This window comes from Nothobranchius furzeri, chromosome 5 (genome assembly GCF_043380555.1).
Source record: "Nothobranchius furzeri strain GRZ-AD chromosome 5, NfurGRZ-RIMD1, whole genome shotgun sequence".
Taxonomy (NCBI): domain Eukaryota; kingdom Metazoa; phylum Chordata; class Actinopteri; order Cyprinodontiformes; family Nothobranchiidae; genus Nothobranchius; species Nothobranchius furzeri.
In genome coordinates, this window is record NC_091745.1 from 54441039 (window position 1) to 54456454 (window position 15416).

A 15416-nucleotide genomic window follows, 5' to 3' on the forward strand; every position below is an offset into this window, starting at 1 on the left:
TTTGGATTTAATACTGGTTTTTTTTTTTTCAAAAAAGCAAGTGTATAACTTGTAAATGCTTAAAATGTTCTCCCTTCTTCCTCTTTCTCTCCTCTTTGCTTAACATTCCTGTAATTCACCTACTTGGTTCTTAATGGGAAGCCCTAAGCTCAGGCTCTAGCAGTCACATGATGGATTCAGACTTTCTCTCACTTTTCATGCTCTAAACAGAAGAACCAGCAGGCCATGCTCCTCTTCACATCTCAGTTCTGCTGCTTTTGTTAACTGTCTTACTAAAACTGACCTCTTCTCACAGGTAAGTTGTCTCTACTTGGATTTAAAATGGTACATTTAGTTCATTTGATTTGCTCAAAGCAGCTCTGTGCATTGGCTTAAAAAGTCTCATTGTGAGACATTTTCTTAAAATCTCAGAATATTATGAAAAATCATATAATTTTACTTCTAAAAACCCTATGAAACTTCTAAAGATGTATTGCTCTTTCTGTTGGTGATTTTGCTCTTGTTGAAGTAATTGCTACTGGGTGTATGAAAATCAAATAACCAAAAATGAAGCTTTCTTTTTTATTTTTATTTTTATTCAGAATTGTGTAATGTGATCGTGAGACATGGCAGTGGGAACTGTTTCTAATTATTTCTTCTACAAATGCAGTGTAATTTATTTTAACCCTCTCAAGCTCAAAATAAGCTTTGATAAAAGGACAAACAACTAAGTCCTTCAGGGGTACTTCTGAGTTTAAAATTGCTCATGAAATATGTATGTGGAGGTAGGTAGGTTTCAACTGTTGCAAATGTGCAACGTCTGCCTCCAGAGTGTTAACAAATATATCCAGAAGAGGCAAAATTCTCAACCACAGCTTCGAACACCATTTTGGCAGATTTTTGAGAAATTACACCTGGCTTTTAGTATTAGGGTGTTACTAATTCCCTACGATGCTAATATTTTTATTTAGAAGCTGCCATTCCTTGATGTTATCAGTTTAGCAGCCTTTATGGTCGTGAACCATTCGCTGGAGCGCTTCAGACAAATTCTCAGGAAAACTAAACTAGAAAGTCAGTTAAACTGAACTTGACTGACAGGTCTTTTTAGAGTAATTTTCTTTGTTTCATCTGGGATTGTGAAACTCAAACTGACATTCAAAAGCATTTAGTTCTAAGTAACTGAAGACATGCAGACACCTGAGAATCCAGGCCCTCGCTGCCTTTGTGTTTTACAGCAGAGCAGGGAGTCCCTGAGCGGGTTGGGGGATGGAAAAGCAGAAAGGTGGAGCTTTTTTACTCTAAGGCCTTCCCCCTCACTCCCCTTCTTTCTAGTGCCAAGCTTCTTGAGTAAGCAGAGGAAGAGCACATGGCTGCCTGGTGTTGAAACCACCCCCTTCAGCAGAAAGATGGTGCAAGTGTTCTGGTGGAGAAGCACATGTGCGGCTGTGCAGTCCCTCCCCTCTGACAAGTGCAGCAGAGACACGGAAGTAGAGTGAAGGCTTAGTGTGTGTGTGTGTGTGTGTGTAGCTGTGTGTGTGTGTGGAGGGAATGTATAAAAGGAGGGGGTGCATACATGCTTGGGTCAAATCAGAAGAAATAGTGATGGTGATGCCATGAAGGTTTTTGGAAGGTCAGAGGAGAAACGTTCATTTGGTTCTGAATGAGGTAAGAGAACCGATTCAGTCGTAGCATAGCTAGTTAGTTACAGCACGGTAAAGGTTAATGGAGGGTCGGGTTGTCCAAGAACCCTAATCTGTGAGTCTTTCAGTCCCTCTGCTCCGTATGATTGTCCTTGTGTTTTTAGTTTTAGGTAAAGGGACTGAATTGTCTCAAATTATTATGTTATAACACATAACAAGAAGGAAATAGGAAGTTGAAGCAATAGTTGTATACCTTCCTTGTGTTTGTATAATACTAAGTCACATGACTTGTGCCAAATTTGGTAATGCACTTTTTTTTTACTTGGTACCTCAACCAAACCTTTTGTGGTCTTTAGGATCAAGTCTTTTAAAGCTTGCTCTTAACATCATGCTTTAACTTTTACTGCCCTTTAAGAGCATGCCAAAACTCACGGGAGCAGTGTGTCAGTGTGTGAAAGGTCAACCTAGAGAAGGAGGGACGGAGGAAGATAAAAGAGGGTCAGTTGCAAAGTATCCAGAAAATATTAAAGGTGTCGCATTTAGAATTTTGAAGAAAACAAATTAATTCGATCCATTTTTGGAAAAAAGATTGTAACTTCTGAATACCCTGCTCACTTTTATATGTATGAATAATTCATGTAGTGGGATTTCTTTGCTAATTTGAATTATCTTGGTGTAAAAGTAAGACAATAATCACTATCTTACCCACTGTATAGATAGCTTCTAGCCATTAGAGAAAAAGACAACTTGCATAGGGTGTGCTTGAATTTTTTTCACTTATATATATATATATATATATATATATATATATATATATATATATATATATATATATAGTTTTGTTTTTCTGTTAAAACACACTCAGTTATACATAATTAGTTCTGCAGTACATATGAATTATCCCAGTACAAAAGAAAATGTAGAGATACATTGCAATTTCAAACATTAGTTTTGTACTGTACTGTTTGTAACTGTACTAAGCAGACTGTTGTGTGTTGTTACTGTGTTTCAGATTTTCATCATCTATATTTCCTTATTCCTTCCTTCGTCATGTCGCTGCTGACTCACATACTGGCCTGCCTTTTTGGTATGGGCTCATGGGTAGCCATCAATGGAATGTGGGTGGAGCTCCCCCTGGTTGTGCCTGAGATTCCAGAGCATTGGTACCTGCCTTCCTATCTCACAATCCTCATCCAAATGGCCAACGTAGGTCCTCTGTTCATCACCCTGATGCATCGCTTCCGTCCAGGAGAATTAGATGAGCGACCAGTTATCTACTTTATCGTAGCGCTGGGAATTGTTGCAACATTCCTGCTGTCTTTTTTCTGGAGGCAAACAGTGACAATAGCTGGCTCATTGCACAGTGTGCCACTGTTGATTTTAAGTTTTCTGCTGTCTGTGGTGGACTGCACATCATCAGTCACATTCCTGCCTTTCATGATGCGCCTACGTCCGCAATACCTCACTACGTACTTTGTGGGAGAAGGCCTCAGTGGATTAGTACCTGCACTTGTGGCTTTAATTCAGGGTGTTGGTGTAGTTCATTGCAAAAATGTTACCTTGGCTGGAAACGGATCATCTGATAATTCCAGTATCGTGGGAAATGGAGAATTACAAGCTGTCTACCAGCCTGCCAAATTCTCTGTCCAGGTTTTCTTTGTGTTTCTCAGTGCCATGATGGTTGTGTGTCTGGTAGCCTTTATCCTACTGAATCACCATCCCGCGGTAGCCCTGGAAAGAAAGAGTGACCGGTATTTCAGTACGGACCAAGAGAAAAATGAACAAGGATTTTCTCTGCACGCCCAGACACCGGAGCAGAAACCAATGCTGAATCATTTGGAGTCTGTCCAAAAAGAACCAAGAAGTTCATTTGGAAAGGGAACATACAGCAACTTGGAAGTAGTGTTCATCTTTGTCGTGCTGGCTTGGGTCAATGCTTTGACCAATGCAGTGCTGCCCGCAGTGCAGTCCTACTCCTGTCTGCCTTATGGAAACAAAGCCTACCATCTAGCAGCCACTATGGCTGCTGTTGCTAACCCCATTGCTTGCTTCATTGCCATGTTTGTGCCAATAAGGTGAGTAATAGACATGTGCCAACATCTGTGTCAGTGATCATTTTGATCACATTTGAAAAATTTCTGTACAGCAATAAATGCTCTTGGAAATAATTCAGAAAACAAACAAACCAACAAACAAAAAACAGTTAGAGGTGTTTTGTCTTTAACTTTGTATTAACTAATCTCTGCATCTTTGTTCATAGGTCTCTCACCTTCATGGGGTCTTTGACCATTTTTGGTACAGGCCATGGGGCCTACATCATGGCCATGGCTGCACTGAGCCCTTGTCCATTGCTGGTCCATAGTACCTCTGGAACTGCTGTCATAGTAAGACCATATGTTTTCCTTTTTGCAGCATGCACATACCTGCAAAAGTAAAATAAATACATTTTAGCCTCTTTAAAAATGGGAATGTGTCAGCCAAATGTTATCTTTCATATTTTTCATAAGTAAACTTTCTAACAACCACATCAGCTCATCACTGTCTCATAGAGTAACTTTCCAAGTCATAATTATCAAAAAAAGACCAACTGAATAAAACCATTTTTCAAAATAAAAGTTCCAGGCTCACCCATTGTTGAATGCCTGTCTTCTATGGTATCAAAAGACAAAATAAATGTTTGAACATTCTCCTCATTTATGTCATCACTCTTCAGTTTGTTTTAAATCAGTTACCATTACCAAACTGTCTCCTAAAGGTTTTCCAATTAAGGAAGCAAATCTAGTTGAAGAACAGATATGTTGGCCAGATGTATTAATTAATGCTGAACTTGACTTTCCCGACCTGGCCTGGCATATTTTACTCAGGATGGTTTTCTGCTCAACATCCAACTTCTTAAACCCAAGACAGGTCCTTGTAACCAACATTGCCTTGTCTTTAAAAGCACTTCCTCCTTCAGCCGCTCAACATTTGAAGCAGCAGTTGCTGCTTTCATTGAAAGTTGACGATGATTGACAACAGTCATCAGAATATGCAATTGTGTAAGGCCATCAGAGTCAAAACTGGTATAGTTGGCCAAACTGATATCATTTCTACTATATTCTGTTTATATCGCCCAATACTGGTTGGTCGTCATTCATTTTTTGAGCTTCAAGTCCTGCCAGGTGTGTTCCAGTCAAAGGTCTAGCAGTTGAATATTACAGGTGCTACTGATACCACCCTGCTGGTTTCCTTAAACAACTCCTGGTTGAGGATTAGGATGTTGATGCAAAAAATGGGATCCATTTTGGTGATCAGCATAAGGACGAGGAGCCAAGTTGTTGTGGTTAAGTATGGGTCTTCCACACACGGCTTTAACATGGCCAGTGTGTGTTGTTTTACTTTATGAAAGTGCAGTCATCCAGTTCACTAAGCAACTCAGAATAAGAATGAATGCCAACAGAAGAACACTGCAGGGAACTTAACAACTTTGGAGAGAAACTAAAAATACTGTCAGATTCTCAGGACCAGGACACATTGCTGCATAATTAATTACTGTAACTGATTTAATTTCAGCCACACTATTGATTTCCTGTCTTCTGCAGGTGCTGGCCTGGATCTTTTTCGTGCTGTCACTGTCTTATGTGAAGATCATCATTGGGGTGATTCTGAGAGATGAGGGACACAGCGCCCTCGTGTGGTGTGGTGCTGTAGTACAGCTTGGCTCCATGCTTGGTGCTTTAACCATGTTTCCACTGGTTAGTGTCTATGGACTGTTCAGGTCAGGTGATGCCTGCAACACCAAGTGTCCATCATAGACAATAAACGCATCAGCATTAAACACTACTGAGCAAACCTTAGACTAAACTGTACTTATGATAGAAGCTCTGAGTTCCAGCTGGTATGTTTCTTGCTTCAGGAAGAATGAGAGGTCACAGGTGATTCCTCACTTCTAGACTTATTTAAAGTATTTATACATGGAGTGAAAGTTACCAAAAACTATTTATATCCACATGGTCATAAATTCAGACTATGATAGACCAAAACTGAAGCTATCTATTAAACATTCATTTTACTTGAAATGTTGAGGTGATATAAATGTATTAAAGTAGGCTGTTTTTGTCCCTGTATGAGGAAATTGTAGTTTTGGCTTTTAAAAGTGCCTTAGTTTCTGTTGCTTATGAAATGAATACATTTTAATTTGTATAAAATACTGTTTAAATGGGCTTTGTTACTGGAGGGTGTTTGTTGGACAACACCAAATAAATGGTAAATGGTCTGTATTTGATATAGCACCTTCTAGAGTCATGGAACCCCCCAAGGCGCTTTACAACACAATCAGTCATTCACCCATTCACACACACATTCATACACTGGTGGGGATGAGCTACAATGTAGCCACAGCTGCCCTGGGGTGCACTGACAGAGGCGAGGCTGCCGAGCACTGGCGCCACTGGTCCCTCCGACCACCACCAGCAGGCACCGTGGGTTAAGTGTCTTCCCCAAGGACACAACGACAGAGACAGACTGAGCGGGGCTCAAACCTGCAACCTTCCGATTGCACTTAACTCCTGTGCCACCATCGCCCCACCTGTATAAATTGAGTTATGTGTAATAAAGTGAAAAGACACATGGAAAGCACCTAATTTACTGAAAACAAATATTTTATTAATCTAATCCAAGATTGTATGAACCATAAGCAGAAAAATGGCTTTTGGTGTATAAAAGATGTTTGCAAGAGAGTTGAGCAATAGAACTTAACATGTGACTGGCTTTGGTAAGAAGAGTGGACTTGTTAGCCTAACCTTAAGCTTGTAACTTTTTTGAATTACATTTAGACACTAAACACACACAAATGTTACTCCAGTTATGTGCATTTTTAGTCCTATTTTGTATTGTGCTTGTGAATCACATTTTTTTTCTTGTAAGGCAAACAAACATTTTCTCTTGTTTATTTGTTTATTTGATTGCATTGAGGTGTCACATAAATATTTTTATTGTATTTTGTAATGGCTTACTTTATTTAGAGCTTTACAAATGCATTCATCCCAATAACTCACTGGGCTGTGACTGTTCTCTCTGCAGTTGTGCATATTTTCTTGTCATGGTTTAAATTATAAATGGCCTGGATTTGACAAAGCACATTTTAAGGTTCCACAACACCCCACGGTGCTTTACAACACAACAGCATTTTTAACAGTAAGCGTTTGTCAAAGTGACCTATTGACACAAAATCTCCACCACATGTCAATGTCAACTCAAATATTTAATTTAGTGATGTGTCCGATGTGTTGACACTTCGGAGTGTGTGTCGGGTATCCAGGAAGATTTTTAGTGAAGCGTGTATCGAGGATTGAGTTGGTTACGCAAGCAGTGACGTTCAAGGCCTTGTTGGCCTTCCATACCATGTGACCGATTCAGGAACTGGCTTGCCGGTTCGCGCCGGATTTGAAATAAAAGGGGCAGCAGAATACAGTCACATTGTGCTGTGGAAACCCTATGTCCTGTTAGTTTCCTTTCTCTTTTGGACCAGACAGTATATTAAAAGGACAGTTTATGACAATATTAAGAATATATTGCGATCAAAAGCATTTATTTTTTTCATGTTAAAAGGTTTACAGTTTTACATGAATTGTCCACTCGATGGCGAAATAGAGCAAATGAATCATCTCAGTGCCTCAAGATCAAGTCGACCAGTTGGATGGAAAGCTTCAGCTCATCATGAGGCTTTATCTCACCATCACTCATTTAATTCATGAAAAGGTATCCAAACGTTTAACTCTATAAATTGAGTTATGTGTAAAAAAGTGAAAAGACACAAGAAAAAAGTATTAAACACATGAAAGTAACAAGGTACAAAAAAAAGGCATAGTAAGCAGGGAGATCACCTGAAATCTGTCAGTACTGAGAGAGAACCCCGCCCCCAATCAGCACTAATATCAGCTGCCTTAGTCCTAATTGATGGCCTATAAAGGCTTCTCATTAACCAGGAGGCACATGGGGGGGGGGGGGGGGGGGGTGTAAAAGGGACCACACGGATAGCAGTGATGCCTCGGACGGTGATTGGGACGCACGCGCAGGCGAAGCAGCAGAGGTTGGCGGAAGGACGACTTTGTGGTCTACATACGACGGTGGCTGGTGCGCGTTTTGCAATGTCCAACCCATTTGCGGTGCCCAGGGGGATCAGTACGGTGATTGGGGATGTGATAGATGCTACTGTCATGTTTCCTGGTATGTTGATGGTGGTTTGTCGGACGAGGGCCCAGTGCCTCAAAGCGCAGCAGCTTGAAATGTTTATGGGGGTGGAAGTGGATGTTTCTGAGTCGCGTTTGGGTGCTTTGGTTAAAGGGGTGGTATATGGCGTGCCAAATAAGGTTTCTGTTTCTGACGTGTTTTCCTCCCTGAGTGGAGCGGCGGGGGTGGCTATTCCGTGTCTAGGATTTGATGCTCGTGGATCCACTCCACTGTTAATTACTTGCGGTGAAGCGTGTCATGTTGGGCTTTCTCATCTTCTCGATCAGGGCGTTTGAGGAGCCTCTTCTGATTGTGTGGCATATAGGTCAGCGGTGGAGGTGGAAAAGTTTCAGGTGGAGCATAAGGTGTCTTATCCGGAGGCAGTGCGTCGTAAGGGGGTTAAGAGTGGTGGTGGGTTGGGTTCGGGGCCTCGATCGGCTGGTGGTGTGGAGGAGGGGGAGGGTGTGGTGGTGGTGAGGGATAAGAGGCCTTGTGGAGAGTGAAGCATGTAGCGACCAACAAGTCGGATGTTGCACGCAAGGTGACTGTTGCTGTAGAGACCTTTTTGGGATTTGGTGACGTGCTCCCCGAGGAAGTTTGGGGGACTGCGTGTTCATGCAGGGTTGGGGGCTCTGGGTCTGCTGCGGGTAATGGGATGTCCTTGGTGAAGAATGTGGGTGATGACGGTGATGGGATAAGTTTTCTTACGAGGTTGTGTGTGCATGTTTACTGGGGTGAGTGCTGGTGGTGGTGGGGGTTTTGTTGATGGCGGCTATGTGTGAATTGGGGTGGGGATGTACCTTTGTTTTGTTGAGTGCAACGGGAGGGGCTGGTTAGACTGTGTTGGTTGTTGTGGCAGCAATACGCCTTTTTGACGTCCAGCCTGCCTTTCTCATAATGAAAGAAGAAAGAGGCACACAGGAAAGACTTTGTGATGGTTAAAGGACAAACTCTACAAAGATCTTTGTAATATTATAGTTGAAAACTTTTTGGACGGGAATGGTTATAAGCACATTCCCAGAATGCTGACCGTTTCTGTGAGAGCTCTGGCGGCCATTATCTGGAAGTGGAAAGAACATCAGTTCACCATAAACTGGTTTAGGTCAGGTGCTTCACATAAGATTCCTGTCTTAGACCAGCGAATAATCATGAGAGTTTTTTAAGAGCCAGAACGACTCAGAACTTCAGCAAGACCTTACATCAGCAGGTACTGGTGTTTCAAAGAAAAATGTGTTAAACCACGATGGCATCCACCGCTCACCACACAATATTCCATTTCTGGGAAAAAACAGACATGTAAAGGCTCAATTAAAGTTCATCAAACAGCATTTGGATTACTGGTCGACTATAGTATGTTCAGATGAAACACAAATGACATTCTACTAAGCGTGTTTGGAGAAGAAATGGCACTGCCCACCACCCCATGAACACCATATCAACAGTTTAATTTGGGGTGGAAGCATCATGGTGTGGGGCTGCTTTCAGCAAGGGATAATGGCATATATCATGTTATTGAAATCAGGATGAATGGAGAAATGTACTGGGACATTCTGGATGACAATGTGCTGCCATCTACCGGAAAGCTGAAAATGAAAAGAGGGAGGATATGTCAGCAAGATGATGATCCCAAACACAAGGCAGAAAATGAGTAATTGGTTTCAAAGACAGAAAATCAAGTTGCTTGAATGGCCCAGGCAATCACCTGACCTAAATCCCATAGAAAACCTATGGAGAGAGCTGAAGATCAAAGTTCCTAAAATAAGCCCAAGGAAACTTCAACATTTAAAGTCTGTCTGTGTGGAGGAATGAGCTAAAAAACACTCCTGAACAATGCAGAAGACTGGTCTCTCCATACATGAGGCATCTAGAAGCTGTGATCAAGTATGTTCAATACTTATTGCCTGTGCCATTTCACTTAATTTATTATGACTCAACTTGTATGCGTGTAATTGAAAAGACACAAGGAAAAAGTATTAAACACATGAAAGTAACAAGGCACAAAAAAAGGGGGGTTCTGATTTCTTTTTATTAATTCAATATTTGGTTAGATGGCAACTTCTAGTGCAAATGTATAATAGTCTACTTAGAAATACCCTTACTGATAAAACCTAACCTACATGATAAAAGCCAAACTGCTTAATTTTTCCACTGCACATCATTAACTGCAACACTAGATGTCAGCATCTGTATTTAAGTTGATCAGAGAACCGAGGACACCTGGAGGCAAGGTTAAAAATTCATGTATATCACTGATTGGAACCTCTGTTAACACCAGACTGAGCTGTTAGCTTCAGCTACTAGCAACTGCTTTGTCGAAAGAGAAAAACAAGCACTCGCCACTCAGGTTCCCGAATGTACTGGTAAAATCCAGATGCATGTTCAGTTTGTGGTCTGGTCCAGTTTGTTATTTTTTTTCCTTGTTCATCTGCAACCCTTAAACAACCCTTACCCCACTTCACATTAGGGGCATCAGTAATGTGGAATGGCAGCAAATCGTCACTGCTTCAAATAGAATCCATTATAGTCAATGGGGTGGGTATGATTCAAACGAGCTGCCATGTGGAAATTTTCAGATGTCCCAGAAGCGGCTTGCTACCAGTGTTGGGAGCGTTATTTTTAAAGAGTAATTAGTTGTAGTTAAAAATTACTTTGTCAAAAAATAACTCAGCTACAAGATTATAAAAGTAACTAATTGTCAAGAAAAATAACAATTTTGTTACTTCTTACATAAAAGAATGCAAGAAAAATGGGTTATCTTAATTAAACGTCCTTAATTCACTATAAATTATTACAATGCTAAAATATAAATGACTAAAATGAGTTGAACATAATAAAATGTACATCCAAATGTTTATTATAAAATTGAATAATTGAAAAAAAATTGTACTTAACAAGAGGAACTACAAACAAGAAGCATTGAATGGCCTGTAAATGGCCTGTATTTGATATAGCGCCTTCTAGAGCCCTGGAACCCCCCAAGGCGCTTTACAACACAATCAGTCATTCACCCATTCACACACACATTCACACACTGGTGGGGATGAGCTACAATGTAGCCACAGCTGCCCTGGGGCGCACTGACAAAGGCGAGGCTGCCGAGCACTGGCGCCACCGGTCCCTCCGACCACCACCAGCAGGCAATGTGGGTTAAGTGTCTTGCCCAAGGACACAACGACAGCGACAGACTGAGCGGGACTGGAACCTGCAACCTTCCGATTAAGGGGCGAGCACTTAACTCCTGTGCCACCATCGCCCCCATGACACTAATCTAAACTATTCAAATGTCACTGATGAAACAAGACCCTAATCAACTTAATTTTATAATTGCAAAAGGGTTCCCGAGCGTTTAAATTGGCTCCCAGTGTAGTTAAATTACTCTTCTTCGTCTTCGTCTTCCTCCGCTTATCCGGGTCCGGGTCGCGGGGGAAGCATCCCAATTAGGGAGCTCCAGGCCGTCCTCTCCCCGGCCTTGTCCACCAGCTCCTCCGGCAGGACCCCAAGGCGTTCCCGGACCAGATTGGAGATGTAACCTCTCCAACGTGTCCTGGGTCGACCCGGGGGCCTTCTGCCAGCAGGACATGCCCGAAACACCTCCCCGGGAAGGCGTCCAGGAGGCATCCTGACCAGATGCCCAAACCACCTCAACTGGCTCCTTTCGATCCGGAGGAGCAGCGGTTCCACTCCGAGTCCCTCCCGAATGTCCGAGCTCCTCACCCTATCTCTAAGGCTGAGCCCGGCCACCCTACGGAGGAAACTCATTTCGGCCGCTTGTATCCGCGATCTCGTTCTTTCGGTCATTACCCAAAGCTCATGACCATAGGTGAGGATTGGGACGTAGATCGACCGGTAAATTGAGAGCCTGGCTTTCTGGCTCAGCTCCCTCTTCCCCACGACAGATCGGCTCAGCGTCCGCATCACTGCAGACGCCGAACCAATCCGCCTGTCGATCTCCCGATCCCTCCTACCCTCACTCGTGAACAAGACCCCGAGATACTTAAACTCCTCCACTTGAGGTAGGACCTCTCCCCCGACCCGGAGGTGGCAAGCCACCCTTTTCCGGTCGAGAACCATGGTCTCAGATTTGGAGGTGCTGATCCTCATCCCAGCCGCTTCACATTCGGCCGCGAACCTACCCAGCAAGAGCTGAAGGTCAGAGCTGGATGAAGCTAGGAGGACCACATCATCCGCAAAAAGCAGAGACGAGATTCTCCTGCCACCAAACTCGACACACTCCACACCACGGCTGCGTCTAGAAATTCTGTCCATAAAAGTGATGAACAGAACCGGTGACAAAGGGCAGCCCTGGCGGAGTCCAACCCTCACTGGGAACAGGTCCGACTTACTACCGGCTATGCGGACCAAACTCACGCTACTCTGGTAAAGGGACTGAAAGGCCCTTAACAGAAAGCCACCCACCCCATACTCCTGGAGCGTCCCCCACAGGGTGCCCCTGGGGACACGGTCATAAGCCTTCTCCAAATCCACAAAGCACATGTGGATTGGTTGGGCAAACTCCCATGCCCCCTCCATCACCCTTGCAAGGGTATAGAGCTGGTCCACAGTTCCACGGCCAGGACGAAAACCACATTGCTCCTCCTCTATCTGAGATTCAACTATCGATCGGACCCTCCTCTCCAGTACCTTGGCGTAGACCTTTCCAGGGAGGCTGAGGAGTGTGATCCCCCTATAGTTGGAACACACCCTCAGGTCACCCTTCTTAAAGATGGGGACCACCACCCCGGTCTGCCACTCCCTAGGAACTGCCCCCGATGACCACGCAATGTTGTAGAGACGTGTCAACCATGACAGCCCCACAACATCCATAGCCTTGAGATACCCAGGACGAACCTCATCCGCCCCCGGGGCTCCGCCGCTGTGTAGTTGTTTGACTACCTCAGCAACTTCTGCCCCCGAGATCGGACAGTCCATCCCCAGGCCCCCCAGCTCTGGTTCCTCCTCGGAATGCGCATTGGTGGGATTGAGGAGCTCCTCAAAGTATTCCTTCCACCGTCCGACTATAGCCTCAGTTGACGTCAGCAGCTCCCCATCCCCACTGTAAACAGTGTGAGCGAGTTGCTGCCTTCCTCTCCTGAGGCGCCGGACAGTTTGCCAGAACCTCTTTGGAGCCGATCGATAGTCTTTCTCCATGGCCTCACCAAACTCCTCCCACGCCCGAGATTTTGCCTCGGCAACTGCCACTGCTGCACCCCGCTTGGCTATCCGGTACCTGTCTGCTGCCTCCGGAGACCCACAGACCAGCCACGCCCTGTAGGCCTCCTTCTTCAGCCTGACGGCTCCCCGAACCTCTGGTGTCCACCAGCGGGTACGGGGGTTGCCACCACGACTGGCACCGGCCACCTTACGACCACAGCTAGCAACAGCCGCCTCGACAATCGCAGAGTGGAACAAGGCCCACTCGGACTCAATGTCCCCCACTGCTCTCGCGACGTGGTCAAAGCTCTGCCGGAGATGGGAGTTGAAGACCGTCTTGACAGCTTCTTCTGCCAGGCGTTCCCAGCAGACCCTCACTATGCGTTTGGGTCTGCCAGGTCTACGTGGCATGTTCCCTTGCCATCTGATCCAACTCACCACCAGGTGGTGATCAGTTGACAGCTCCGCCCCTCTCTTCACTCGGGTGTCCAAAACATACGGCCGCAGGTCAGATGATACGACTACAAAATCTATCATCGACCTGTGACCTAGGCTGCCCTGGTACCAAGTGTACCGATGGGCATCCTTATGTTCGAACATGGTGTTCGTTATGGCCAAACTGCGGCTTGCACAGAAGTCCAATAACAAAACACCGCTCGAGTTCAGATTAGGTGGGCCGTTCCTCCCAATCACACCCCTCCAGGTCAAGCTGTCATTGCCCACGTGAGCATTGAAGTCCCCCAGCAGGACAATGGAGTCCCCTGACGGAGCACTATCTAGCACTCGTCCCAGGGACTCCAAAAAGGGTGGGTACTCTGAACTGATATTTGGCCCATAAGCACAAACAACAGTCAGGACCCATTCCCCGACCCGAAGGCGCAAGGAAGCTACCCTCTTGTCCCCCGGGGTAAACCCCAACACACAGGCAGAGAGTCTCGGGGCTAACAAAAAGCCAACCCCAGCCCTCCGCCTCTCACCCAGAGCTATTCCAGCAAAGTAGAGTGTCCAACCCCTCTCCAGGTCTCGGGTTCCAGAGCCAATGCAATGTGTCGAGGTGAGTCCGACTATATCTAGCCGGTACCGCTCAACCTCTGCCACAAGCTACGGCTCCTTCCCCGCCAGCGAGGTGACGTTCCATGTCCCAAAAACTAGTTTTCTTGTCCGGGGATTGGACCGCCAAGGCTCCCGCCTTGGTCTGCCACCCGATTCGCATTGCACCGGACCCTTCATGTTCCTCCTGCGGGTGGTGGGTCCACAGTTGGACGAGCCCATGTATCCGGTTCGGGCTGGGCCCGGCCGGGCCCCATGGGCGAAAGCCCGGCCACCAGGCGCTCGCTCACGGGCTCCAACCCCAGGCCTGGCTCCAGGGTGGGACCCCGGTAACCCTCCGGGCCGGGTACTCCGACTCTTCGTTTTAACCGCCATGAAAGATCCTTCGAACCGTTCTTTGTCTCACCCTTCACCTAAGACCAATTTGTCATGGGAGACCCTACCAGGGGCACTAAGTGCCCCAGACAACATAGCTCCTAGGATCATTAGGGCACTCAAACTCCTCCACCACGATAAGGTGACGGTTCAAGGAGGGGTTAAATTACTCACATAAAAGTAATTTTGTAACAGTATTCTAATTTTTCCAGTTTCACATAATTGTTTGTTATTAGTAGCATTTCTATTACTGGTAATTTAACTAATAATGTTTATGTTTATGTATTTAGCAGACGCTTTTTTTCCAAAGCAACTTACAAGTGATAATCGGCATGTTGCCCTTGAGGCTAACAACAACAATAACAACAACAACAACAAACAATTTCCAGTCAGTCGTAGGTGGCAGTGAGGCCGCATGATAAATCATGGAGAGGAGGGAACAAGGAGTGGACAGTAGAGAGGGAAACGGGTGCAGGGAGGGTGCTAGTTTAGAAGATGCTCTCTGAAGAGCAGGGCCTTCAGGAGTTTCTTGAAAATCAAAAAGGAAGCCCCTGTTCTTGTAGTGCTTGGTAGGTCATTCCACATTTGTGGAACGATGCATGAGAAGAGTCTGGATTGTCCTGAGTGTGGTGTAGGCACTGCTAGCCGACGATCCTGTGATGACCGGAGCGGCCGGGCCGAGACGTAAGCCTTTGCAAGAGGATTCAGGTAGATGGGAGCCGTACCATCTCAAACTTTGTATGCTAGTGTTAGCAATTTGAATTTGATGTGTGCAGCTAGAGGTAGCCAGTGGAGCTCAACAGAGGGGTGACGTGTGCCCTTTTTGGCTGATTGAAGACCAGATGCGCCGCTGCGTTCTGGATCATTTGAAGAGATCTCACAGTACAGGCTGGAAGACCAGTTAGAAGGGCATTTCAGTAATCGAGGCAGGAGATGACAGTAGACTGCACCAGGAGCCGGGTGGCATGTTGTGTTAGGTATGGTCTGATCTTTCGTTTGTTATACAGCGCA

At 45.1% G+C, this 15416-nt stretch overlaps 1 protein-coding gene across 2 annotated transcripts; it reads left to right on the top strand.

Moving 5' to 3' along the window:
• Nucleotides 1-6597, top strand: slc52a3-2b (solute carrier family 52 member 3-2b). 2 transcript variants are annotated; one of them, XM_070551782.1, is made up of 5 exons: nucleotides 2-295; nucleotides 1312-1644; nucleotides 2632-3694; nucleotides 3880-4003; nucleotides 5201-6597. In XM_070551782.1, the coding sequence occupies exons 3-5, from the start codon at nucleotides 2670-2672 to the stop codon at nucleotides 5411-5413; spliced, it is 1362 nt and encodes a 453-aa protein (XP_070407883.1). In that variant the 5' UTR covers nucleotides 2-295; nucleotides 1312-1644; nucleotides 2632-2669; the 3' UTR covers nucleotides 5414-6597. The 2 variants fall into 2 exon arrangements, with proteins under 2 accessions (XP_015804904.1, XP_070407883.1); XM_015949418.3 differs by lacking the exon at nucleotides 1312-1644 and having other exon boundaries at nucleotides 1-295.
• Nucleotides 6598-15416: the final 8819 nt, after the last annotated feature.

Coding starts and splice junctions, on each gene's coding strand:
- slc52a3-2b (XM_015949418.3), top strand. CDS start 2,670: ATGTCGCTGCTGACTCACATACTGGCCTGCCTTTTTGGTATGGGCTCA. Junction 3,695..3,879: donor GCCATGTTTGTGCCAATAAG/GTGAGTAATAGA, acceptor CTTTGTTCATAG/GTCTCTCACCTTCATGGGGT. Junction 4,004..5,200: donor CCTCTGGAACTGCTGTCATA/GTAAGACCATAT, acceptor TGTCTTCTGCAG/GTGCTGGCCTGGATCTTTTT.